General features: G+C 55.4%; 1 protein-coding gene across 3 annotated transcripts in view; it reads left to right on the top strand.

The window, feature by feature from the left end:
- The window catches only part of EPB41L4A (erythrocyte membrane protein band 4.1 like 4A), a 216,209-nt gene that overhangs the window by 185,054 nt on the left and 5,513 nt on the right, over positions 1–25,642 (top strand). For 2 of the 3 annotated variants that reach the window (XM_008248402.4, XM_051834525.2), the window contains exons 16-19: positions 2,579–2,656; positions 11,124–11,243; positions 24,707–24,754; positions 25,253–25,321. In XM_008248402.4, coding sequence (XP_008246624.2) covers positions 2,579–2,656; positions 11,124–11,243; positions 24,707–24,754; positions 25,253–25,321 — 315 coding nt within the window. The remainder of the gene's footprint in view (positions 1–2,578; positions 2,657–11,123; positions 11,244–24,706; positions 24,755–25,252; positions 25,322–25,642) is intronic. The other variant, XM_051834523.2, reaches the window with a different exon arrangement.

Here is a 25,642-nt window from a genome sequence, read left to right as displayed (position 1 = left end):
ACCAAGGTGGGACAAGGTGGGTGGCGAGTCCAGGGCGTGCTCCCAGGCCCAGGGCCCACCGTGCACCAAGGTGGGACAGGGTGGGTGGAGAGTCCAGGAGTATTTCTGGGCCTAGGGCCCACCATGCACCAAGGTGGGACAGGGTGGGTGGAGAGTCCAGGAGTGTTCCCAGGCTCAGGGCCCACCATGCACCAAGGTGGGTGGAGAGTCCAGGAGTGCTCCCAGGCCCAGGGCCCACCATGCACCAAGGTGGGACAGGGTGGGTGGAGAGTCCAGGAGTGTTCCCAGGCTCAGGGCCCACCATGCACCAAGGTGGGTGGAGAGTCCAGGAGTGCTCCCAGGCCCAGGGCCCACCGTGCACCAAGGTGGGACAGGGTGGGTGGAGAGTCCAGGAGTGCTCCCAGGCCCAGGGCCCACCGTGCACCAAGGTGGGACAGGGTGGGTGGAGTCCAGGAGTGTTTCTGGCCCAGGGGCTGCTGTGCGTCATGGCAGGGACACATTTTGTCCTCGTAACCATTCCGAGAGGAAACTAAGGTACAGGGTAGGGAAGTCACTTGTTCAAGTCACACAACTTGGGGGGAGGGGGGGCGTGTGAAGGTGACCACGAGGAGAGCAGTGTCTGGAAGGGGTTCCAGAGGGTGACCAGGTGTGGCCATGATGTGGGCTGCAGACTTGTGGTGGCAGAGGTCTCCAGGGAGGGGATGAGGGGACTTGGAGCCCAGAGTGGCGAGGGCGTCCAGGTGGGAGCTGGCTGTGGTTACTCAGCCACCGTCAAGAGTTGCAGGCCGCAGGATGGGGGCTGACCCCCGAGGGCTGGAGGGCAGCCCAGAGGCAGGTTGTGTGTGCAGTGTACTTGGCACTGGGCTGTCGGCGGCCTGGACCCAGCTGGTGTTGTGTTACCTCTCTGGGCTCTGTGGAGCTGGGTGTGTACGGGTGACTTAGGTGTTTGCGAGTGACCAAGTGGCAGACGTTAAGTAATGAGCGAAAGGCGTCCTGCTGTGCTGTCCCCAGGTGTGGGACAGTGCTCTGTCTTTGTCCCTGTCTTCGTTGCTCTCCGAGGCAGTCCCTCAGCAGTGGTGTGGATCAGAGGGGTCGAAGGGGTGGGAGACGGGCACAGAGGGGCAGACACTCACAGGGTGAGCAGCACTTGCGGCTGACCGGGAGTGGGCTGTTTTTCCTTTGTGAGTGGCTGCTCTGAGTGTTGTTCTCTCTCTCTCTCTCTCTCTCTGTCTCTGTCTCTCTCTCTCTCTCACACACACACACACACACACACACACACACACACGCAAAATCCAGTTTTGGCTTCTGCTGCTGTCCGTCTCCCATTCTGTCACACCCCACCACTTTCTGCTTTTCTGTCCCCTGGGTTTCGGTGGGCCCCTCGGTTTCCCACGGCTCTCAGCACCTGCTCTGACGCCTGGTGGCTTAGGGCGCAGCACCCTGTCTCATGCAATTCTGCGGATTGAATGCAGTTCCCGGCTGGTCTTGTTCAAGGTCTCACGTGAGGCTGTGGTCAGACAGTGGCTGGAGCCATGTTGTCCAGGGAGCCGTTCTCTCTCTCTCTCAGTGCTTGGGCTGGCCATGGCTTCTGCAGGTGGGCCCTGCGAGGAGGAAGACGCTCCCTGTCCTGTCCAGGCCAGCTCTGGGCTGGACGAGCATCTGCTCCTCAGTCTAAACCAGGACCCCTGCAGATCCGGGGCAGGGGATGGACTGCACCTGTTTCGATGGGGGCAGGCCGGGCAGGGCTTTGCATCCACACGTGATACCAGGGCTGGGATGGGGTGGACAGAGCTTTGCATCCCTGTGTAGTCACCACGGATAGGGACGGGGGAGGACAGGGCTTTGCATCCACACGTGATACCAGGGCTGGGGACGGGGTGGACACGAGTTTGCATCTGTGTGTAGTCACCATGGATAGGGACAGGGTGGACAGGGCTTTGCACCCAGGTGTAGTCACCATGGATAGGGATGGGGTGAACAGGGCTTTGCATCCCTGTGTAGTCAGCGTGGATAGGGATGGGGTGGACATGGCTTTGCACCCAGGTGTCGTCACCATGGATAGGGACGGGGTGGACATGGCTTTGCATCCGTGTGTAGTCACCATGGATAGGGACAGGGTGGACACGAGTTTGCATCGTGTGTAGTCACCATGGATAGGGACGGGGTGGACATGGCTTTGCATCCATGCGTAGTCACCATGGAAATGGACCAGGTGGACAGGGCTTTGCATCTGTGTTTAGTCACCATGGATAGGGACGGGGTGGACAGGGCTTTGCATCCATGTGTCGTCACCACGGGAGCTCACAGCTTTGCTGTGTCATGGTTTTGTTGGAAAAGATTGATTTTTGAGGTCTTTTCTGGGAACATGATGACATCTGCCTTTATCTGCTTTCATGTTCCCTGCGTTGGAGTGTGCCTGAGTTCAGAAACACCGCCTGGGAGAGGGCCGTTGTACGCTTTATGTCTGGATGAGTTACTGTACTGCATAGTTAACTCCAGGCGACCACCATGAACCCCTCTGTGATGTTGCATCTGTCCTAAGCGTGGGCTTTTCTTCTGCTCTTTTTGTTATCTCCAGGTCACGCTCACGCTGTAACACGAGCAGCGGCAGTGAGTCAGAAAATTCTAGCAGAGAACACCGGAAGAAGAGAAACAGGTAAAACACACGTCTGCTGCTTCCCTGGAGCCATGATACAGGACGTGCTGTGCGGGAGCTGACTGTGCCGTGTCTGCAGGCCGCTTCCCTCGCCCGCGTTGGGGAAGAGCCTGGCGCTGTTTGAGACATTAATTGAGGAAACCTCGGGTAGTTGAGTTGATTTTTCTCGACTGTCAGGCAACTACAGAACTTGACAAGGAGGTCTTCTTACTTTTTAAATGTTCTTTATTTTTTTTATTTTTATTTTTTTATTTTTTGACAGGCAGAGTGGACATTGAGAGAGAGAGACAGAGAGAAAGGTCTTCCTTTGCTGTTGGTTCACCCTCCAATGGCTGCCACAGCTGGCGCGCTGCACCGTGCTGATCCGATGGCAGGAGCCAGGTGCTGCCTCCTGGTCTCCCATGGGGTGCAGGGCCCAAGCACTTGCGCCATCCTCCACTGCACTCCCTGGCCACAGCAGAGAGCTGGCCTGGAAGAGGGGCAACCAGGACAGAATCCAGTGCCCCAACCGGGACTAGAACCCGGGGTGCCAGCGCCGCAAGGCGGGGGATTAGCCTAGTGAGCCGCAGCGCCGGCTAAATGTTCTTTAAATCAGTGTATGAGTGAATTCGTCCAGGGCTGGAAGGAAAGTTGACCATTTGTAGAGAAAGCCTTCTCTGAAGTGTAGTTTAAAATTATGTGACTTTATTTTACCCAAACAAAACCAAGACCTGATATTCTGTGGATCGCATAGTTGCAACCCCATGAACATATGAGAAATACCAGGTGCTTGCATCCCAGCACTCACAGGTGAGTTACCAGGTACTTAACACCACAGCACTCACAGGTGAGCTACCAGGTACTTAACACCACAGCACTCACAGGTGAGCTACCAGGTACTTAACACCACAGCACTCACAGGTAAGCTAGCAGGTGCTTACATCCCATGCCACACAGGTGAGCTACCAGGTGCCTACATCCCAGGTCACACAGGTGAGCTACCCAGCATGTGCAGGTGAGTCGAGGGCATCAGTCAGCGTCTCTGACTCCCTGTCTAGAGTTGTTGGTGACATCATTAGTATGTACTCAGTCTGGTGGGGGCTTCCTGCTCTGACCAGCTCTTCCTGGTTCCAAGATACTTACCTGAAAGCAGCCAGTGTTGACGAGGGTAACAGAATGAGCCCGGAGTTGGGCGTTGGAGGTCTTGGCTGTCTGTCCTGGTTTCTAGCCCTGTGGCTCTCCCCAGCCCCTCCCCAAGGACATTTGGTGGTGCCTGGAGACGTTTGTCATGTCACCCTTGGGTGGGGGCTGCTGCTGGCTAGGGACATTGCTGATACCCTGTGGTGCCCGGGATGGTCTAAGATGGATGCGCCGTGTGGAGCCCCCACTTTGACTTTGCAGCTCTGGCCTGGGCGCCTCACGGTTCTGGGCTGTCTTCCCTTCTGTAGGACGAGGACGCTGGGCTGGGGGGCTTTGTGCTGGGCGTGAAAGCAGCCGGCTGCTCTCTCCAGGTACAGACTGTACCCGTAGCCCAGGCAGTGGGGTCAGAGCCCCTCTCTGTCGAGGACAGCTGTCTCCAGGGGTCTCTGTAGCTAAGGCCTGGAATAAACCGAGAGGGGAGGTCTCGGACCCCCTGCACTCCCACCTCCCTCTAAGAGAGCACGGCCTGGAGAGGAGGCGACGTGGGGGCAGATTCGCTTTTCAGCCACCCCGAGTCGGAGATGTGCTGGTGGAGGTTGTGCATGGGCACTGGGACGCGGTTGCTCCCGCACGTTTTTCCTGGTGGATTTTCCTTGTTTAACACACGGGCCGCCGTGTCCCGCGGGCCTGAGACCACACGCTGGGTGGGAGTGTGGTTTCAGTAAACAAAGGCAGCCCGTGGGTGTTTCAGCTGCTTTGTTTCCACGAATGAGGATTTGGACATCTCCCATTTGGTGTGAAGAGAAACTAAAGTTCATAAGAGAATGTTTGCGAATCAGCAGCACCCGAAGCAGGCTTCTAACAGCCGTGGAAGAAACTTGATGGCCACCAGTTAGAAACCAGGAGTGCTGTCCAGTTCAGCTTCACTTTCAGGAAAGTTCAGCTGAGAATAAGCACCTGTGTCTGCCCCCCGCCTCCACCCCTGCCCCGGGCTGGGGCTCCCCACAGGGCCTCCCTGCCCCGTGTGGAATGTTCCTGTTCTGTTTGGGCCCCTCTCGGGTGTCCCTGGGGCAGCCCTATGCTCCCCACTTGTTGCTCCTTCTCTGCCCTGCGGCTTGCTGAGCGCTGAGGTTTGAGAGCCTTTATGGCCAGGAAGCTGGGGAGTGGCATTGTCAGCTGAGAGCACAGCGCCCTGCCTGCCTTGCTCCTGGGCGCGTGTCCTCCCCTCCACCCCCGCCTCCCTTGCCTGGTCCCTTTCCTTCGCTTTCCCGGGCTTCCTCCCCACTGCCTGCGTTCCTCCGTCTTCTCTGAGCTCCGTGTCCATGAAGGAGCCAGGCACAGGTGCATCACGGCGGTTGCGGTTCTGCCTGTGGGTCACCTCAATTAACTAGCACGGAGCTTAGCGCTGGTCTTTATGGTGGCCGAGGGACTGAGCTCCGACCTGTGTTGCTGAGTGAGTTATGTGGGGGTCACATGAAACCTTGGAGGTGCGGTGCTCTGGGGTTCAGACACGGATGTCCCAAGCCCAGTTCTGGTGTCACTGCCTTGACTCCCCTGTGCTGTCTGCCTCCTGCCTTTCCTGCTTTGCTCTGGGTCCTGTCTCCTGTTCTCCCACCTTTACTGACTTCACACACTGACTTATTTTACACCACATGTTCTTATTTTTATTCACTTGAGAGGCAGGCAGAGGAAGGGAGAGGGAGAGAGGGTGAGCTCCCCTGTCTGCTGATTCGCTTCTCCAAATGCCTGAGCAGCTGGGACAGGACAGGGCTGGAACCAGGATCCAGGAGTTCCATCCGGGTCTCCCATGTAGTGGCAGAAACCCAACTGCTTGAGCTACCCCTGCTACCTCCCAGGGTCTACACTGGCCGGAAGCTGGACTCAGGAGCCAGAGCTAGGCACTGTGATATATGGAATGCAGGCATCTCACCCACGAGGCTTAATGCCTGCCCCCATTTCAGGCATTCTTAATCTTTGATTCCTGTGTAAGTTTTAGGGGCCTCGTATGTAAAACTGTGTGTGCTTCAAGTCCACAGTGTGCCGGAGGCCCAGTCTGTAGTCTCTAGCAGATCCGGAGGGCTGTTCATGCAGGATGCACTGTGCTCTAACCGTGGTGGGTAGGTCGGCATTGGGGAAGGAAGTGAGTGTTTCCACGGTAGCGTTAGAAGCTCAAATGTTTAAACTTCCTGTAGAGATTGCTTCCTTTGCTACGCTCATTGATGAAACAATTGGTTCAGTTACAAACATCAAACCGGAGCTTCCTAAGGGCAGACACAATGAAGTCAGTGACCCGGTGGATGTTAGCTGGTGTGCATTTTCGAGGTGTGCAACTCTGTCTGGTGTCCCCGAAGGTAGGGGACAGTTTCTGTGGCTGAAATTCTGCCCTGTAGCCAGCAGGGACGGTGCATCGGAGGAGGACAAGTCTAGAGGGCAGTGGTCTTGTGGCATCCTGCTGGGAGAGCCTTGCTTGTCTTTGCACCACAGGGAGAATGAATGTGTTTGTGGTGTCAGCACACTCAGGCCAGTGCACATGTCATCTGCAAAACTTGAAAACAGCCGTTTCTCTCCTGCTCTGCTCTGGGTCAGGGGCTGCAGACAAGGGCGCCATTGTAGGTGTGGGGCGGGCCGGGCTGGCTGTGCAGCAGGTGCACAGTGTCTGATTTCCACCTTCACAGGGCGGACAAGACCTGGACGTGGAGATGGGCAGTTTGGGGCCTCCAGAGCATCGCCAAGTGGACAGCACTGGGGAATCCTGCCGCATCGCCGAGGGGGTTTCAGATAGGAAGCACGGGGCGTTGGAAAGGATGTTTGCACAGAGTGGCTCATTTTAGTCCGGGAGCATAAGCAGTGAGAGAGACTGAAGCACTTGTAAGAGCAAATATGCAGATTCCCTGGTGGTGCGGAAGGTGGGCAAAGCAAATGAGTTTTTTGCTTGCTGGTCTTAAGGGAGAGTGTGGACAGCTGGCCAGAACCACATAAATTTCTCCAGGGGAGAAAAACTACTGGGATAAAAAAATGAAGATTGCTTTCTAGCAGGGATACAAAATGCGCTCCGTCGATGAGCACAGTCACAGTAGCAGGACCTGCCTGTTTAATTGCAGCAGTGCAGTGGCCACCTGGGCTGTTGTGGCACAGATGAAGAGCAGAGGCTGTCTCAGTGTCGGACAGGCTGGGGAGAAAATGCGAACAGGGAAGCATTCCGTTGTTGGGTTTTTAAGATTTATTCAGAGAGAGGAGAGACAGAGATCTTCCATCTGCTGGCTCATTCCAATTGGCCGGAGCAGCCGGGGCTGGGTGAGGCCAAAGCCAGGAGCTTCATCCAGGTTTTCCAAATGGATGCAGGAGCCCAAGCGCTTGGACCATCGTCTGCTTTTTCCAGGTGCCTTAGCGGGGATCTGGATCAGAAATGGCACAGCTGGGACATGAACTGGCACCCAGATGGAATGTGGGTGTTGCAGGCAGTGGCTTAACCCACTGTGCCACAATGCCACACCCTTCCTTACACGTTAATAAACAGAAGCCTTGTATGATACCCTGCCTACCACAGGTACAGATGGGGCAGTACTCAGAATGTGATAAATGTAGGCTTACTGGGTCCAAGGGCACAGTGGAGAAGCGTTGGGTGGGCTCCTGAGGTTCACTTTGAAATGCAACATTTCAAAAGAGTACTCGCCAGTGTTGGCTGCAGCGGATTCCTCCCCCCACCCCGCCTCAGGGCTTGAATGGCTGTGACGGGAGAGCGCGTGCTACCTTCTCAAAGGTACTATGTCAGTATAGGGACTGCAGTACTTTATTCTTCATGATGTAAATCTCTACCTCAGAATTAGACTATAGCAGGAAAAGAGCAAAAACGCACAAATCAGTAATAAGCCCTGTGTGTCCCGGACCTAGGAATAAGTAGGCTCGGTACAGAGGACGCGTGTCTCCCATTCACAGCTGCGAGGGCCCAGTGTCCTTGGTGCCAGGGCTCCAGGCAGCGCCTGTGTCTCCTGCAGGGTCCAGCGGTGGAGGAGGTGACACTTTCCTGCTTGTAATGAGGGCCTGTTAACCAGAGCCCTTTTGTCTGCGTGCAATGTCACAGCCGCCCCACCCAGCGCTCAGGAGGCCCTGCGGCTCTGCGGCTCTGAGCCGGCCTTACATTTTTAATGCACCTGCCTGGAATATTAATGAAGTGGCGTCCCCAGGAGAGGGTGCCTGTGGCCATGGGATACTAACTGGGACGGTTTCACTTTTCAGTTAGAAAAAGAGAAGTTAAAGATGCGTGGCATCATCTGAGATCATTTCTCATTGAGATCTTATTACCAGAAAGGTGGGAGGGAGAGATGTGCCTCTGTCTCGGGAGCTTTAGTTCTTGCCCTGAGTGTCAAGGTGGAGTCCACCAGCACGTGAGAAGCCTGCGTCTGGGCGGGAAGGGCTGCTGCGACTTCAGGAAGTGAAGTGAGGGAGTTTCTCGGAGTGCAGAGGAACTGTGGTAGCCACGAGGAGCAGGCAGTTGGCCTCGCGGTTGGGACTCACCCGTTTCTCACGTTCCCAGCTCTGCGCCTGCCAGCGCAGACTCGGGGGCAGCAGGCGATGGCGCCGACACTTGTGGGAGACCCGGACTGAGTTCCGGCTCTCGACTTCCACCTGGCGTAGCCCTGGCTATTGCAGGCATTTTGTGAAGAAACCAAATAAAAGATAAATTTTTCAAAGTTTGTGGAAAATGCTTATTATGACAAAACTATGCATTTCAGTTTTCTGAAACTAAGGTAACTTATCTTTTAATTTCATTTTCCCATGAACTTAAAAATTTATTTATTTATTGGGGGCGGGGGAGAGAGAGAATGCTCCCATCCACTGATTCATTCCTCAAATGCTTATAAGGGCTGGAGCTGGAGCTGGGGCTGGGGCTGGGGCTGGGCTGCGGCCGGAGCCAGGAGCCAGGAACTCAATCCAGGTCTCCTGTGTGGCGGCAGGGACTCAGTTATCAAGTTTCCACCACTGCCTCCCGGAGTGCACCTAACAGGAAGGTGGAGTCGGGTGGAGCCAGGTCTTGAACCCAGGAACCCAGTGTGGGACGTGGCTGTCTAATGGCTGGGCTAAACGCACCCTTCCCTGTGGTTGTCTGAGTCTGACCTCAACCTTGCAGGTAGGTCTGACCTCTCAGAAGTGTTGAAAGGTCTTGACTTCCTGATAAAAAGATTGTGCAGTAGGGGCCAGTGTTCTGGCTGGTGCAGCAGGTTTAGCCACCACCTGTGGCACCAGCATCTCTTATCAGGGCACAGGTTCAAGTCCCAGCTGCTCCACTTCCATAATGTGCCAGGGAACACAGCGGATGATGGCCTAAGTGCTTGTCTCTGTCTCTCTTTCCCTGTCAATTTGCCTTTCAAATAAGTAAATAATCTTTTAAAAAATGATTTCACATTGTAAAAGGTGGTCCTGCGCATGACCTGGGCAGCACTGTCACTGGGTTTGTCTTGTCCCAGCCCCAGCCGTCCAGGCCTGGGTTCCTACAAGAGGGCCGGTCCCACCTTGCCTACTGGACGCCTTCCTATTGCCTGTCTCTCCCGAAAATCCTAATCCCTTAGTCCTGGTGGGTCACTCACTGTCACTTTGGACAGAAGGTGACCTGGCTGTGTTCTGACCGTGAACATGTGTGTAGTACATGCCCACACGCACACACACACGTGAACATGTATGCATGTGCTCAGCATTTTCCAACGGGAGTGTGTGTTTCAAAGAATGATTGATAACTACAAGCTCGGGCATCCCCACTGTCAGGACCCATAGCAGTGTGTGTTCAGTTTTAACTGGGTCTGTGCTTGTGAGGGGGGAGGGGCTCTGTTCTTAAATCTGTGGGAAGTACCAGGACTGCGTCCTGCCCACGTCCAGATAGTGTGGCTGGAGGGCCTGAGCAGGGGAGCAGGTGCCTGCCCGGTTGGAGTGGGTCACGGGCTGTTGTTGCCTAACGCAGTCCCCTGTCGTCGAGGGTGGTTCAGACAGCTTCTCCCCGTGCGGTGCTGTCTTTTCAGCTCGCATTCTCTGTGCACTACCTCTGCTTAAATGGCTGTGGAATGGGTGGGTGCCAGCCGCCTGCACGTCTGTAAACAAGTCCTGACGTCATGTACAGCCCCTGCTCAGGGCTCTTCGGAGGGCGCAGGGACTCCGGGCTCTCTGGTCTCTTCCTGCTGTCTTGGAGCCGGCTGCCCTGCCGCTGCAGCCCTGTGGGTGTCTGGCCATCGTGGGGGAGGGACGCTGACTGGCGCAGCGTCCTGAAGAGCCCCCGTCGGCTGCTCAGATGACAGGGCCCCAGTTTCTCCAAGACCCCCTCGGGCGTGCCCGCGTCACTCGAGCCTTCCATGGCGACAGTGTCACAGGCTCCTCCAGTGCTTGCTGCATGGGGCCCGCCCCCCCACCCCACCCCGACCGCCTCGCCCTCGCCTCCTTCTGGAAGGACCCCATGCAGCACACGTCCAGGACTTCTGCAGGCTGACAGACCTGCAGCGGCCTTCGTCGCAGAGCGCTTAGACTGGAATTGGTTGTGGCGCTTACAAAAGCAGACCTGTGGATTGTTGAGGATTTGGTTCTCTCCTGTGTTCTCACATAACAGCCATCTGTGGCTCCCCCCAGTGCTTCCTCCTTTCCCGTTCCTGGCTGGGCCCTGGCCGTGTGCAGGGTGACCATGTGAGTGGCCCTGGTGGGAACGCCATGTACTCAGGTAGCTGCGAGTGCGCCATCCACCGTGATGAACTCCAGTGTTCTATTGTAAAACAGTGAGAATTATCCTTGGCACCTGTTGTCCATGGAAACTTGAACAATTACTGTGACTTCATAAAGCTCATTGAAGTGAAATTTTACTACTGTTTTAAGTAGCACTTTTCAAAAAATGATTTTGTTTCACTGTTTAAGATTAGCAGTTTAGCAGACACCACAGTTTCTTTAGTCAAAACTTAAAGATATTTTTCATTGATTTGTATTTTGCATGTCTTTTTCTGAGATTTTTAGGATGGAAGTCTGAAAATAATATGTATTTACATTATATAAATATTATAATTTTGTGTGTGTATATCTATACCTGTGAGGGGACTTCAAAAACATTTGTGGAAAGATAAAATGTTTATTTTCATGCAAAGGGTTTAAATCTTTGCATAGTTTTTTTATAATGTACATTTCCACAAACTTTTTGAAGACCCCTGTGTGTGCATATCTCATCTCCTATGCGTATATTAATCCAGTCGATACATTCTTAGCTTTCATGATTATAATAAAATTGCTGCTGCTTAAGTGGGTCTTCAAAGCAAGTTTGGGGTGAGCGGCACACAAGGCACACGTGTGCGTGCTGACCTCCGGTGATGGCTTTTCTTTTCAGAGTACGGCAGGAGAATGACATGATTGACTCAGCGCCTCAGTGGGAAGCCGTACTAAGGAGACAGAAAGAGAAGAACCAAGTGGACCCCACCAACCGGCGATCCAGACATCGGTCCCGCTCGTACGTGGACCCCTTCCTACCTGATTCAAGACTGCTCTTGGCAGCGGGGGTTGGGCACGGAAGTTAGGGCCTGGCCTGGGACATCTGTGTCTCTTGCGCGAGTGCCTGGTTTGAGGCCCGGCTCTGCTCCTGGTCCCAGCTGCCTGCTGGTGTGCACCCTGGGAGGCAGCAGGGGATGGCTCAGACGCTTGGGTCCCTGCCACCCACAAGGAGACCCGCGTTGAGCACCAGGCTCTTGGCTTCAGCCTGAGCCAGCCCTGGCTCTTGTGGGTTTATGGAGAGTTTATGGAGAGTGAACCAGCAGGTGGAACATCTCTCTCTCTGTCTTTCAAACAAAATAGAAATTCACACAGCAGCAACAGCAGTGTGCTTGGTGCAGCGTGCAGGTGCCCTGCGCTGTCACGTGGTTCGGTTCAGCCACGGTCAGCCCACTGTGTACTTGTCACATTTGCCTTCCTTTGTGACATCCGTAGACTATTTGGAGCTTAGAAGCTGGAGCACAGCTGAATCAAAATGTCATGAAAACAAGGCTAGCAACACCGTATGTTTGCTTTGTTGGGTGTCGTTTTTAAACAAAAGCATTCTCGGCTGAATCCATAGGAGCCGTCTGCTTTGTGCGGGAGCCAGGCTGTTGCCGAAACACCTGCTGCTCCTCTCAGCGGGAGGCTGCGGGGCTCTCGGAATCTCGTTCCAGACTGAGCCAGATGTGAGTGTCTTCTGGGCGAGCCACCCTCTGCGCAGTGGTCAGTGAGCGATTCATTCGCCCCAGGCTGGGATTTGTGCGTTCCTCCTGTTGCTAGGCAGTAATGCTGTGTGAGCACCGTTACCCCTCAACAGTGAGACTGCTGGACCTGCAAATCAGCTCTCTGTGAACTGGTAACATTTATAGACATACATACACATAGACACACATGCACACGTACATGCATACACATGCACACATATACTCAGATATTTATACACATACACATAAACACACACACACATACTCATGTGTGCACACCTATACATACACACACAAATACACACATATAAACATATATACATACATGCATGCACATATGTATGAATGTGCACACACATGAACATCTATGCATGCACACATGCCTGTGTGCACGTGCATGTATACATACGCGCACATGTATGAACCTGTACATGCATGTATTTAAATCTCTGCATCATCAAGATTTAGACACCCCAACCCCACTGCCTGCTTAAGGTGAGCTGTTAACACCATGGACCCCTTCATGAGATTTGGACGGTGGCTGTGGTGAGGGGCAGGAGGGACTCGTGACTCAGTCAGTGCAGTGGAGGGCAGTGGAAGGGCAGTGGAAGGGGAGTGGAGGGCAGTGGAGGGCAGTGGGAGGGGAGTGGAGGGCAGTGGAAGGGCAGTGGAGGGCAGTGGAAGGGGAGTAGAGGGCAGTGGGAGGGGAGTAGAGGGCAGTGGAGGGGAGTGGAGGGCAGTGGGAGGGGAGTAGAGGGCAGTGGAAGGGAGTGGAAGGGCAGTGGAGGGGAGTGGAGGGCAGTGGAAGGCAGTGGGAGGGGAGTGGAGGGCAGTGGGAGGGCAGTGGAGGGGAGTGGAGGGCAGTGGGAGGGGAGTGGAGGGCAGTGGAAGGGGAGTGGAGGGCAGTGGAGGGGAGTAGAGGGCAGTGGGAGGGGAGTGGAGGGCAGTGTTGGTGCAGAGACAAAGCAGGGAGGAGGTGGGCAGCCCCAGGGGAGCCAGCGGGGGAGGCGGGCTGTGAGTGGCAGATGAGGTTAACCCCAGCCCTCTGCATGCGTGGGACTCTAGGGGACACTGCTCCGTCTTGGATGTAGTAGCAGAGCGTGGCTTTCCCTGTCCTGGAAAACCTGTGGTGGCTGCAAAGCAGAGAGTGCCCCCTGGAGTATTCACGACTGCCCTGACCGACCTGTCACCCGCTGTAACAGAAGTTGGTCAAAGCAGGGGTTACCTGTGAGAGCCTTGTCTCCCGGAAGTGCAGAGCCCGTGCTCCGGGCACCTGGTGGTAGCAGGTGGTGCTCCGGGCACCTGGTGGTAGCAGGTGCAGGAGTGCCTGCTCCACGCAGGTCTTCCGTCTTTGGTTTTCTCTTCTTGCTCATCTTAGCTTTTTTTTTTTGACAGGCAGAGTGGACAGTGAGAGAGAGAGACAGAGAGAAAGGTCTTCCTTTGCCATTGGTTCACCCTCCAATGGCCGCTGCGGCTGGCGCACCGCGCTGATCCGATGGCAGGAGCCAGGAGCCAGGTGCTTTTCCTGGTCTCCCATGGGGTGCAGGGCCCAAGCACCTGGGCCATCCTCCACTGCACTCCCTGGCCACAGCAGAGAGCTGGCCTGGAAGAGGGGCAACCGGGACAGAATCCGGCGCCCCGAGCGGGACTAGAACTGATGTGCTGGCGCCGCAAGGCAGAGGATTAGCCTAGTGAGCCGCGGCGCTGGCCTCATCTTAGCTTTTGCAGTAGGCGTGGGGTGGTGTCTCCTTGTGGTTTCAATTAGTATTTCCTGGTTACTAGCGATGTGGATCACATGTTTTTGCTTATCATATAGATGTAGTTTTTAATTGTTCAAGTTATTGCCCAATTTTTTTTTTTTTTTTTTTTTTTTTTTTTTTGGACAGGCAGAGTGGACAGTGAGAGAGAGAGACAGAGAGAAAGGTCTTCCTTTGCTGTTGGTTCACCCTCCAATGGCCGCCGTGGCCGGCACGCTGTGGCCAGCGCACTGCTCTGATCCGATGGCAGGAGCCAGGAGCTTCCTCCTGGTCTCCCATGGGGTGCAGGGCCCAAGGACTTGGGCCATCCTCCACTGCACTCCCTGGCCACAGCAGAGAGCTGGCCTGGAAGAGGGGCAACTGGGACAGAATCCGGCGCCCCGAGCGGGACTAGAACTGGTGTGCTGGCGCCGCAAGGCAGAGGATTAGCCTAGTGAGCTGCGGCACCGGCTTATTGCTCACTTTTTTTTTTTTATTTTTTTATTTTTTTTATTTTTTTGATAGGCAGAGTGGACAGTGAGAGAGAGAGACAGAGAGAGAAAGGTCTTCCTTTGCCGTTGGTTCACCCTCCAATGGCCGCCGCTGCAGCCGGCGCACCGCGCTGATCCGATGGCAGGAGCCAGAATCCAGGTGCTTTTCCTGGTCTCCCATGGGGTGCAGGGCCCAAGCACCTGGGCCATCCTCCACTGCACTCCCTGGCCATAGCAGAGAGCTGGCCTGGAAGAGGGGCAACCGGGACAGAATCCGGCGCCCCGACCGGGACTAGAACCCGGTGTGCTGGCGCCACAAGGTGGAGGATTAGCCTATTGAGCCACGGCGCCGGCTTTATTGCTCACTTTTAATTGGGCTTTTAAAATTATTTATTTGTAGTGTTTTTTTTTTTTTTCGTAGAATTCTTTGAAGACTGGATGTAAATACTCCTTTGTGTGTCAGACGAATACGTCTTTCCAGGCTATGATTTCCCTTTTTGTGTTGCTGAGCCAACATTTTACATGGTGGTGCAGAACCAGTGTACCTTGCTTTTCCGTTTATAACTTTTTCTTTTATCTGAGTAGTGTGCGCCTGTCCCTGGGTCACAGAGGTGGTGTTGTGTCTGTCTCACGGCTCTGTAGATGGTGACGCGTGGGGAATTAACTGTTCCGTGTGTGAGCTGGAGACAGAGATCCTCCCCGTGTTTATTTCAGAGCCGTTGGTTGAGAAGACCTTCACCGAGCCGCCGAGGGCCGTTGTTGGGAATGCGTGGACCGCTTGTCCCTGGGCTGATTCTGCCTCATTGATCTGCTTGTCTGTTTCTAAGCTACCACGTTGTCTTGGTTACTGGAGCTTCACAGGAGGACTGGAATCGGGCAGAGTAAACTTCTCCAAACTGTTGGAGCTGTTTTAGGTCCTTTGCATTTTTCTGTAAATTCCCGAGTCAGCTTGTCAGTTTGTACTGCTCGTCCCCCAGAGAAGACTGTGGGCATTACCCTGGGGTTCTATTGACTCTGTAGGTCACATTGGAGAAGGTGAATGTCTCACCCATCCATTTATCCTTTAACCCTTTCAGTTTCAGAGTTATGCATTTACAGTACTCCGTTACATGTAGCCCTAGTAATATGTTAATAGTATTGTGAAGTGCATGTTTTAAAATCTGCTAGCGTGTAGAAAAACTTGGTTTTTTACGATATTGTATCTGCTGTCCTGCTGCCTTATTAAGTTCCCTTAGGGTCTTGCCCTGTTTGGGGTAACCTCGGGGACTCTACAGCCGCAGCTCTATTGCTGTGACTAGAGGAGTTTCCCTGATTTCCGATCTTCCTCCTTTTATCTACATCTCTTCCCTCACTGCCACGCGGCCTCCACTCGTGCTGGCTGGGACGCTGAGTGGAAGTGTGAGATGGCGCGCTCGCCCTGGCGCACCTCACAGCCTGAGCGCGAGGGCCAGCCCTCCACTCCCGGTTTCCCGAGCGTCAGGCTGCGTTCTCATTTTGTGATCAGCCTCTTCTGCGTCCGTTGAGGTGACTGGAAGAGCTGCACTCATGCGGTTTTAGAGAGAAATCCTGCCATTGCCAGCATGAGACCCCCGTGGTCGTGCTGTTCTGTCCTGTTTGTGAATTGCTCAATTCCGTTCGACATTACTCTGTTAAGGTTTTTTTCTATATTGATGAGGAATATTATCTGTAATATTCTTTAAGATTTATTTATTTATTTGAGAGGCAATGGCTGGAGCTGTGCTGATCTGAAGCCAGGAGCCAGGAGCTTCTTCCAGGTCTCCCACATGGGTGCAGGGGCCCAAGCACTTGGGCCATCTTCTACTGCTTTCCCAGGCCACAGCAGAGAGCTGGATCAGAAGTGGAGCAGCCGGGACACAAACCGGTGCCCACATGGGATGCTGGCGCTGCAGGCAGAGGCTTAGCTCACTACACCACAGCGCCGGTCCCTGTCATTTTCTTGGAGCATTTTTGTCAGGTTTTTGGTTAAAGGGTTCACACTAATTTGGGAAATGTTCCTTCCTCCAGTTTTCTGTAAGAGTTCCTTAAATATTTGATAAATTGACCAGTGAAACTGTCTCTACCTGGAAGTTTTTTGTGGGATGTTTTCAGCTGCAAACCCGTCTCTAACGCATGTGATGCTGTTTGCATTTGCAAGGTGTTAGGCGTGGCTTTTGGGAATTTGTGTTTTTAAAAGCATTCACATGCGCACCTCCCAGTCTCTTCAAAGTCTGTTTCTGGTGACTGCTCTCCCCGCCCCACGCCCTGCAGATTGTGGTTACGTTGTCCTGACACGTCCAGTCCGTTGTATTGTATTTTGAAGGTGTGTGGTAGGAGGCCTGGCTTCTGCTGTCTTTTCGTAGGAAGGGTCAGGTTTTTTTCCTGCAGGCTGATGACTGTTGAATCCTCTTGACTGCAAGGTTGGGTTGCACGCTGTCGTACGGTGGGGCTGTGCAGGTTCTGTCTTCACCATGGGTGACCGGCCGGCGTCCCCATCTTCGAGGTCCCTGCCAGCTCTCGGCCTGCATCGGCTCCTCCCCGCGAGGCCTCCCAGTCTGGCCTGTGGCTGTTCAGTGAGCACACTCAGCCACACAGGAGAGCTCTGGGGTCCTGGAGCAGCCCTTGTTGCCCTGGAATTTCAGTCTCATCAACAGCCTCAGCTTGTGCCCTCAGGCTCCTGAGCTCCGTGAGACCATTGCTGCCAGAACGTTAGGAAAATGCACCAGGCAGGGCCGGGGGCCGGGGAGGCTGGGCACCGTCACCTGTGCCTTCCTCTCCTGGGGGGGGGGGTGTCTCGGCCCTTGCACCTGCCGCCCAGTGTGGAAGCAGCTGCTTTATAGGGTGGAGGGTGGAAGGCACCTCTCAGGTTGCTCCCTTTTGGCCACAAGCAGGAGTTCAGGAATATTCTTTTGAGGCGAGAGGTACCGTCCAATCAGGTATTGCCTCTCTCAGCGCCATGGGGACCAGGAAGAACACCTGTTGGAACTTTAAAGTCTCCTCTCAACATTCCGTTAGTCTCGGTTCCGCGATAAAGCTGTCAGCTCCAGCAGATCAGAGCAGTGCAGTGCACGGGGTGACCCCGGTGAGAGCTGAAGTGTAGCTTTCCAGAACTTCTTTTTTAAATGAGCCATGGAAAGATGGAGCAGATGTTGGGGATGCCTGGTAACTGACCTTGATTAATTGGCTAGATGGCCGATAGGGCCAGGGTGCAGAGAAGACAGACAAGAACGTGGCCATGTGAGGAGGAGCGGCCAGGGCCGGGCAGCCTGGGCAGAGCGGGGGAGACGACAGAGCAGCTGGGGCGTGCAGTGCTGGGGTGTGCAGTGCTGGGTGGGTGGTGCTGGGTGGGCGGTGCTGGGTGGGCGGTGCTGGGACGTGCAGTGCTGGGCGGGCGGTGCTGGGGCGGGCGGTGCTGGGGTGTGCAGTGCTGGGCGGGCGGTGCTGGGCGGGCGGTGCTGGGTGGGCAGTGCTGGGGCGGGCGGTGCTGGGACGTGCAGTGCTGGGCGGGCGGTGCTGGGCGGGTGGTGCTGGGGTGTGCAGTGCTGGGCGGGCGGTGCTGGGGTGTGCAGTGCTGGGCGGGCAGTGCTGGGGCGGGCGGTGCTGGGGTGTGCAGTGCTGGAGTGTGCAGTGCTGGGCGGGCAGTGCTGGGGTGTGCAGTGCTGGGACGTGCAGTGCTGGGCGGGCAGTGCTGGGCGGGCAGTGCTGGGTGTGCAGTGCTGGGTGGGCAGTGCTGGGACGTGCAGTGCTGGGCGGGCAGTGCTGGGCGGGCAGTGCTGGGTGTGCAGTGCTGGGTGGGCAGTGCTGGGACGTGCAGTGCTGGGTGGGCAGTGCTGGGATGTGCAGTGCTGGGCGGGCGGTGCTGGGGCGGGCAGTGCTGGGATGTGCAGTGCTGGGCGGGCAGTGCTGGGACGTGCAGTGCTGGGTGGGCGGTGCTGGGACGTGCAGTGCTGGGCGGGCGGTGCTGGGGCGGGCAGTGCTGGGTGGGCGGTGCTGGGGCGGGCAGTGCTGGGCGGGCGGTGCTGGGGCGTGCAGTGCTGGGTGGGCAGTGCTGGGGCGGGCGGTGCTGGGGTGTGCAGTGCTGGGCAGGCAGTGCTGGGCGAGCGGTGCTGGGGCAGGCAGTGCTGGGTGGGCAGTGCTGGGGCGGGCAGTGCTGGGACGTGCAGTGCTGGGCGGGCAGTGCTGGGCGGGCAGTGCTGGGTGTGCAGTGCTGGGTGGGCAGTGCTGGGACGTGCAGTGCTGGGTGGGCAGTGCTGGGATGTGCAGTGCTGGGCGGGCGGTGCTGGGGCGGGCAGTGCTGGGATGTGCAGTGCTGGGCGGGCAGTGCTGGGACGTGCAGTGCTGGGTGGGCGGTGCTGGGACGTGCAGTGCTGGGCGGGCGGTGCTGGGGCGGGCAGTGCTGGGTGGGCGGTGCTGGGGCGGGCAGTGCTGGGCGGGCGGTGCTGGGGCGTGCAGTGCTGGGTGGGCAGTGCTGGGGCGGGCGGTGCTGGGGTGTGCAGTGCTGGGCAGGCAGTGCTGGGCGGGCGGTGCTGGGGCAGGCAGTGCTGGGTGGGCAGTGCTGGGGCGGGCGGTGCTGGGGCGGGCAGTGCTGGACGGGCGGTGCTGGGCGGACGGTGGTCCAAGCTCAGAAGTGATGAGGGAGGGGGCATTGTTCTGGAAGAGAGCAGTGTGGGGGGAGTGATGACGCGGGTAGGAGCCCTCAGCTCGGGAGAGGCCTTGCCGCTCTCCTGGGCCAGGCTGGGCCAGGCCAGACCCGTGACAGCAGTCGCGTGGAGACGTCAGGCGGGCAGCGGAGCCGCGGTGGATTGTTCTGTCCGCAGCACACAGGCCCTGCCTTTCCGAGGGCTGTCGGCCAGGAGATGTCTGGGGCGCTGTCGTCAGACCTGCTGGCTCCGGGGCTCCCAGTCTCGTCTCGGCACCTCGTGCGCCTGTGGTGCTGTGCTCCGAGGTCACGCGTGCTCGGCTGTGTGCCTGTGACACACTGAGCCTCACCTCAGTCTGGCTTCAGCGACTCTTAAGTGTTCGCTTGGTTCCCCTTGAGACGAGGAGGGGGAAGGGGTGAAGAGAGTTGACTGGGTCAGCGGCCGCGAAGGCCTTGAGATCGGCGTCTGGGCATTCAGCCCCCACGGCCCTGTCAGCCACAGCGGGCTCTGAGGAGTGGCCTGTGTGCTCTCCAGACGCACGCGGAATAGCCCAGAGCTGTGAGACAGAGTGTGTGAGCTTCCGGTCTACCTAGATGGGTATCAGTGCTAATACAGACTAGGTACGAATGGTGTTTCCGATACCAGGAGTCCACCCATCTCAGTTACTCCTGTAGTCCTAAGTCCCTACCGCAGGACCTATAGACTCCCCAAATGGAAGGACCCACTGAGGCCCAGGATGTGTGGGACCGTGCTACTCCCTCCGGGTATTCCAGATCCCCACTTAGAGCTTAGAAAGCATGTTCAAGACTCAGCGGCGCAGGTACAGGGCAGCACAGACAGACCCTCTGTCCTTAAGAGCAGTAAGGGGAAGTGCAACAGCCCGTGGTCCGGTGAAACGTAGCGTACAGTTCCGTCCAGCGCGTTTCTCAGCTACAGGGCCGGTCACCGATTCCATCCTAAAGTCAGCCTTCCCATGTGGGTGGAGCCTGGGTGCCTGCCTTGTGGGGCAGGGCCTGGTCGGCCAACAGTGCCTTCCCTCCTTCCACCTGAGTGGCGTGGGCTCCCCCTGCTGGCAGTAGTGGCTTCTGGTTTTTCTTTTTATTGATAGACACTGGCGATGCAGAAGATGAAGTTGTCAGGGCAAAGTGGTTTCCCAGGTGAACACAGAATAGAAGTGTGGAGCATGTGACAGGGGTTCGCCCGGAGCTGCTGGCCGTGCACCCCAGGGCTGGCTGGGCTGGGGCTCCCGCAGGCTCCTGTGGTCTGGAGAGAAGGGAGGCCAGGACCACGGCATCTCCTGATCCTGTTTACCCTGACCACTCAGGGGTGCCTTGACTTCCTCAAGCCGTCTGGTAAACTTACACGTTTTCAGTCTAAACTTCCTTTTAGAACGGTGCTCAGTATAAGAACTACAAAATAATAGAAGCCAAATGCCACTCAAGATTTTACTTTTCATTTGTATTTAGGAGATTTACTTCTCTGTTGGAAAGGCAAAGTGGTAGAGAGAAGCAGAGATCGCTCTTCCATCTGCTGGTTCACTCCCCGGGTGTCCACACAGCCAGGGCTCGGCCAAGCTGAGGCCAGGACCTTGTAACTCCATCCGGTCTCCCACGTGGGTGCCAGGGACCCAAGCACTTGGGCCACCACCTGGTGCTGCCCAGGGGCATCAGCAGGAAGCCGCATTGAAAGGGGAGGAGCAGGACATGAACCAGTTTTCCGACATGGGGCGTGTGTGTCCCAGGCAAGGGCCTGGTTTGCTGGGCCACTGCGCCATGGTTAAAGTGAAATATCTGTGTCATATGTGGCTGAGGGATGCTTTAGAAAAACACGGGGTAATAGTGGGCTGCCTGTTTATTTCTTATATATGTTATGTCTTGGTATAACTCAAGGTTCCGTTGTCTTCGGAGAGTTTAAGTATCTGCTTAATTAAGGACCTTTTCATGAAGAAAAATGGCTGAAAGTCCCACAGCTGTCTACAGCCACAAATGATATTGACCTGCAGATCATGAATTTATTCCACATTTCTGATTAAATGAGTGCAGATGAGAGCCTAAAAATAACACACTGCTCATTAGTGCGTGGCTTGTGTTTGCCGAGCTGAGACACAGGTGGCTGGGCAGTCGCGGGAAATCGGCATTTTTTAATCTTTGGAGCGCTGGCCTGCCTTAGTGCTGTTTGAAACTGCTGGTTGTTACAGAACTCCATCTTGTGAAAACACATCCTGTGCTACAGAGCTCAAAACGCAGACGAAGCCCCTGAAGCTTCCAGGAGCAGTATTTACGCTGAAGGGCTGATGCTGTCCCTCAAGCTGGGTCCCCTCGTGCGGATTCTTGTGGGAGGGGAGTGAAAGGCATTTCCTGTAGAATTACAGAATTTTCTGTGGAACTACAAATTGAAAGCTTAATACATGGAAACACCCTTAATTTTCCCTGATACTTACTGTAAAATAAATTCTCATTAGAAAGGATACAGAGGTATAATAAGAAAATAAAGGTGCCTGCAGGGGCTGGCATTGTGTCGCAGCGGGTTAAGCAGCTGCTTTCAAAGCCGCCATCCCATGTCAGAGCGATGGCTGGAGGGCCGGCTGTTCCACTTCCAACCCAGCTTTCCTGCTCATGAGCCTGCCAGGCAGCAGGTGACGCTCAAACACTTGGGTGCTCCTGGCTCCTGGCTCCTGGCTTCAGCCTGGCCCAGCGTTGGCTACTGTAGCCATCTGAGTAGTGAACCAGTAGATGGAAGATCTCCAGCTCTGTCTCTGAATAAATAAAGTAGATCTCTGAAACATAGAAGCCCTGTGATTCGAACACTCAGCAGTCTCTGTCGTCTGCAGTCTTCCGTGTGCTGTTCAGCTCACCAGGTCTCCCGCTGGGCCAGGGGTGGTGGTCCTGGGGCTCCTGCCCTGCTGGCCCTCATCACGTGTGCTCCTTCTCTGTCGCCCTGAGGGAGCATTCGGCTCTGAATCTCACCCCTCCTCCTGCAGCGCCAGCCACGCCCTGGCACACGCTCCTCCTGCAGCGTCAGCCACGCCCTGGCACACGCTCCTCCTGCAGCGTCAGCCACGCCCTGGCACACGCTCCTCCTGCAGCGCCAGCCACGCCCTGGCACACGCTCCTCCTGCAGCGTCAGCCACGCCCTGGCACACGCTCCCCATTCTGCTGAGGCTGAGTTCCTGTCTCAGGTCATTCACTCCCAGGACACCTCAGTGTTCAGAAATGGATCTAGACAAGCACTTGGCCCCTCCCTTCCACCACTTAGCCTTGGCCGCTGACTTCCAAGGCCTCCCTTGACTGGTGTTTTTACCCAGGGAAAGGCCCCCACCCCCCATGGGCATCCTGCTACGCTTGAAGACGTTTGCGGTTGTCACAGGGTGGTAGTGTTGGGCTTTGCTACTGGCACCTGGTGGGTAGAGGCCTCGGTGCCATCGGGCGTCTCACAGTGCACAGGACAGTGCCTCCAGAAAGCCTTATTCAAGCCAGCAGCACTGAGGGGGAGAGACCCTCATACAGCCTGAGACAGCAAGTACCCTGCCTCCCTGTTGCACCTTCCTGAAGTAAGAATGATTGTCAGTGGAACAGCCTCTTTTTTTATCTTTTTTTTTTCCTGACAGGCAGAGTTAGACAGTGAAAGAGAGACAGAGAGAAAGGTCTTCCTTTATCTGTTGGTTCACCCCCCCAAGTGGCCGCTACGGCTGGTGCGTTGCGGCCGGCGTGCTGTGCCAATCCGAAGCCAGGAGCCAGGCGCTTCCTCCTGGTCTCCCATGCAGGTACAGAGCCCAAGCACTTGGGCCATCCTCCACTGCACTCCCGGGCCACAGCAGAGAGCTGGCCTGGAAGAGGAGCAACCGGGACAGAACTGGTGCCCCAACCGGGACTAGAACCCAGGGTGCCGGCGCCACAGGCAGAGGATTAGCCTAGTGAGCCGCAGCGCTGGCCCTCCTTTTTCTTTTAAGATTTGTTTCTTTGAAAGGCAAAGTTACAGAGAGGTTGGAAGAGACAAGGAGTGAGAGATTTTTCATCTGCTGGTTTACTCCTTAAATGGTCTCAACGACCAGGACTGGGCCAGGCCCAGAGCCAGGAATTCCATCTGAATCTCCCATGTGAGTGGCAGGGCTGTTGACTTGCTAGGTGCAGTAGCAGGGAGCTGAATTGGAAGTAGAGCAGCAGGGACTTGAACCAGCACCCAAGTGGGGATGCCACCATCGCAGGGGGCGGCTTAGCTCACTGTGCCACTGAGAAGGCTGTTAACTTATGCTGTGTAACACTTTGAGCTGACCAGGTCAGATCTGGTATCTCCACTGAGCCCTCGTTGGCTTGGGTCCGAGTGACTCCCTGGGTTTTTTAATGTTAGTGCCTTCTCTGACTGTGTCATCCAGTGAATGGGTTGATGTACTGTCTCGTGAATCCAGGAGATGTGGGAAAAGCAGATTCCACACAGGAAATCCTCCCAAAGATGCAGTTTTATTCCTACAAAAACAAAATCAGTGTTGAACAATGAGACCCAGGTCTTATCCCCTACCCCGCTTCCATGCTCTGACTGCCGAGTTGATTGAGAGTTCTTTAGACAGGTTTCTTTTCCCCACAGAGGAAAACCCACTTTGTTGATTCAGTGGCCAGAAAGTAGCTTATTGTATTCCTTCGACTCAGAAGGACTAACTGAACACCTCAGTGGTGCCTTTATGAACTGAGGGAGACGGTGGCGCGTGCCGCCAGTGCTCTGGAGCCCCCGTGCCGGGCAGATTCCTGGGGTGAAGCCCCAGAGCGTCATTGGCTTAGCTTGCTCTGGGCATTTTCATTGCTGGGGTCTGGGTCTTTCCTTGGGACTGTTGTTTAGACCCCTGTTCTCTTGAAGGCACTGGTGGAAGCCGATCATGTTCTCACTAGGGAGGGGAAATCATTGTGTGGCAAGGAGGCGGTGATAATAGATCCCTGGTATTTACTGCCACACTGGGGAGTCATGGTTAATGCCAGGGAGAGTATGAGCTAATGAATGCTGGCTAAGTGGTTCTCACTCTTTTTAAAAAATGTTTATTTTATTTGAAAGGCAGAGTTTTACACACACACACACACAGAAATCTTCCAGCCACTCCCCAAGTAGCCACAGTGGCTGGGTCTGGGCCAGGCCAAAGGAGATGCCTACAACTCCATCCGGACCTCACACATGAGTGGCAGGGACCCAAGTACCTGGCCATCTTTCCCTGCTTTCCCAGGTGTATTAGCAGGGAGGTGGATCAGAAGTAGAGCAGCTGGGACTCGACCTGGCGGTCCCATATGGGATGCAGGAGTCCCAAACATCACTTTAGCCCTGTGTACCCCAACGCCAGCCCCTGGATTTCTTATTCTAAGAAGTTGAAGCATAGAGGTGTAGTTTCCTCTCCAGTAGTTCCTGGGGAAGGGATTTATGGGGTTGTGGGGTTGACAGTTAAGGAGACAGAGTAGCAGCATGAGCAGAAGCCAGGTGACCTCCAACATTTGGAGCCCAGGTAGTGCTACAGAAATGCACTGTCAGATGGGACATGGGAGCTGGACCCCGGGCTCACGAGCTGCCACGTGGCACCCCACTGGTTGCCTTCTCTTGTGGCTGTTGCTTCTATTGGCGAGTCACAGCTAGTGCTGGGCTTCTCAGAGTCATGGAGTCTGGATGGACGCACGGTGGCCACACTGCGTGTGGCCCTGCAGCTCTGAGCGCTTGTGTTGGACACAGCGCTAGTATGGCTGTAGAAAGAATACCTGTTGTCTCTATGCCAGCCTCCACGAAGCTCCCCCGGCCCAGCCTCTCCCCGTCTCGTCTGGGGCTGCGGATGAGAAAGGCCCGGCTGGAGAGGAAGCCAGCTGGCTGGGAGCGTGGTGGGTGATGAGTGTTGTTTTCTCCATTGCAGGAGAAGTCCTGACATCCAAGCAAAAGAAGAGTTATGGAAGCATATCCAGTGAGTACCGCTTTCTCTTCCTGTTGCTTAAAGCCCAGAGTTTTAACACAGTTGCAAGAGAGACCTGTCCTTGGGGAGGGAGCTGCGTCTCATTCGTCATTCTGTGGCACTGGCGGGGTGGCCTCACCAGGCTGGCAGCACCTACAGGCAGCCCTGGTGCCTCTCCTGAGGCCATGTGGCTCACCTGCTCACAGGTCTCCAGCCAGACACTTACAAGTGAACCTCAAGAAAATTAAATGCAGAAGCAACGACAGCCAGGCAGGGCAGAGAAGCAAGCGTTTCACAGGGAAGTGGGGGTGGCTGGGGTCTGGATGTGGAACAGTGGGAAAAAGGCAGGAGGGGTCAAGGGGATTCAAGGTTGACCTCTTTATTCTTGGCTTAGATTTCTATTTGTTTTGCAAACATTGTGTTTCGGACAAGGTGGGAGAAGGAAAACGCACCTGTAGATGGTGAGAGGTGTGTGCCAGTGTCGCGACTTGTACTCTGATTTCCTTCCAGAAAGGAGCTCGTGGACCCTTCTGGCTTATCGGAAGAGCAACTGAAGGAGATCCCCTACACTAAAGTGGAGTGAGTCTGGTTCTGAGTCTTCCCCCAAAAGCTTTCTAGTGCTGAGTGTCCGCTCGGACCCTCCGGTGTGCTCGTGCCGTGTTTGGAGTTTCAGTTGTTAACTAAAATTGACAGTGAGTGTTGGGAGGGAGGTAGGAAAGGTGGGGCGACACCAATGACAACCACCGAGCCTGTTAGCCGACTGTTAGCCGCCCATTTGTCCATGATAGGTGCAGGAGGGCATTTGGTGATTGTCAGTATTAAATTGAGATTATTTTTTAGTGATTAGTTACAAACTTTATTTGTACTCATTATTTTAACACCAAGAGAACTGTTTACCAC

This window comes from Oryctolagus cuniculus, chromosome 6 (assembly GCF_964237555.1).
Source record: "Oryctolagus cuniculus chromosome 6, mOryCun1.1, whole genome shotgun sequence".
In the NCBI taxonomy this organism is placed as follows: Eukaryota; Metazoa; Chordata; class Mammalia; order Lagomorpha; family Leporidae; genus Oryctolagus; species Oryctolagus cuniculus.
This window is presented reverse-complemented; position numbering and strand designations above follow the sequence as displayed.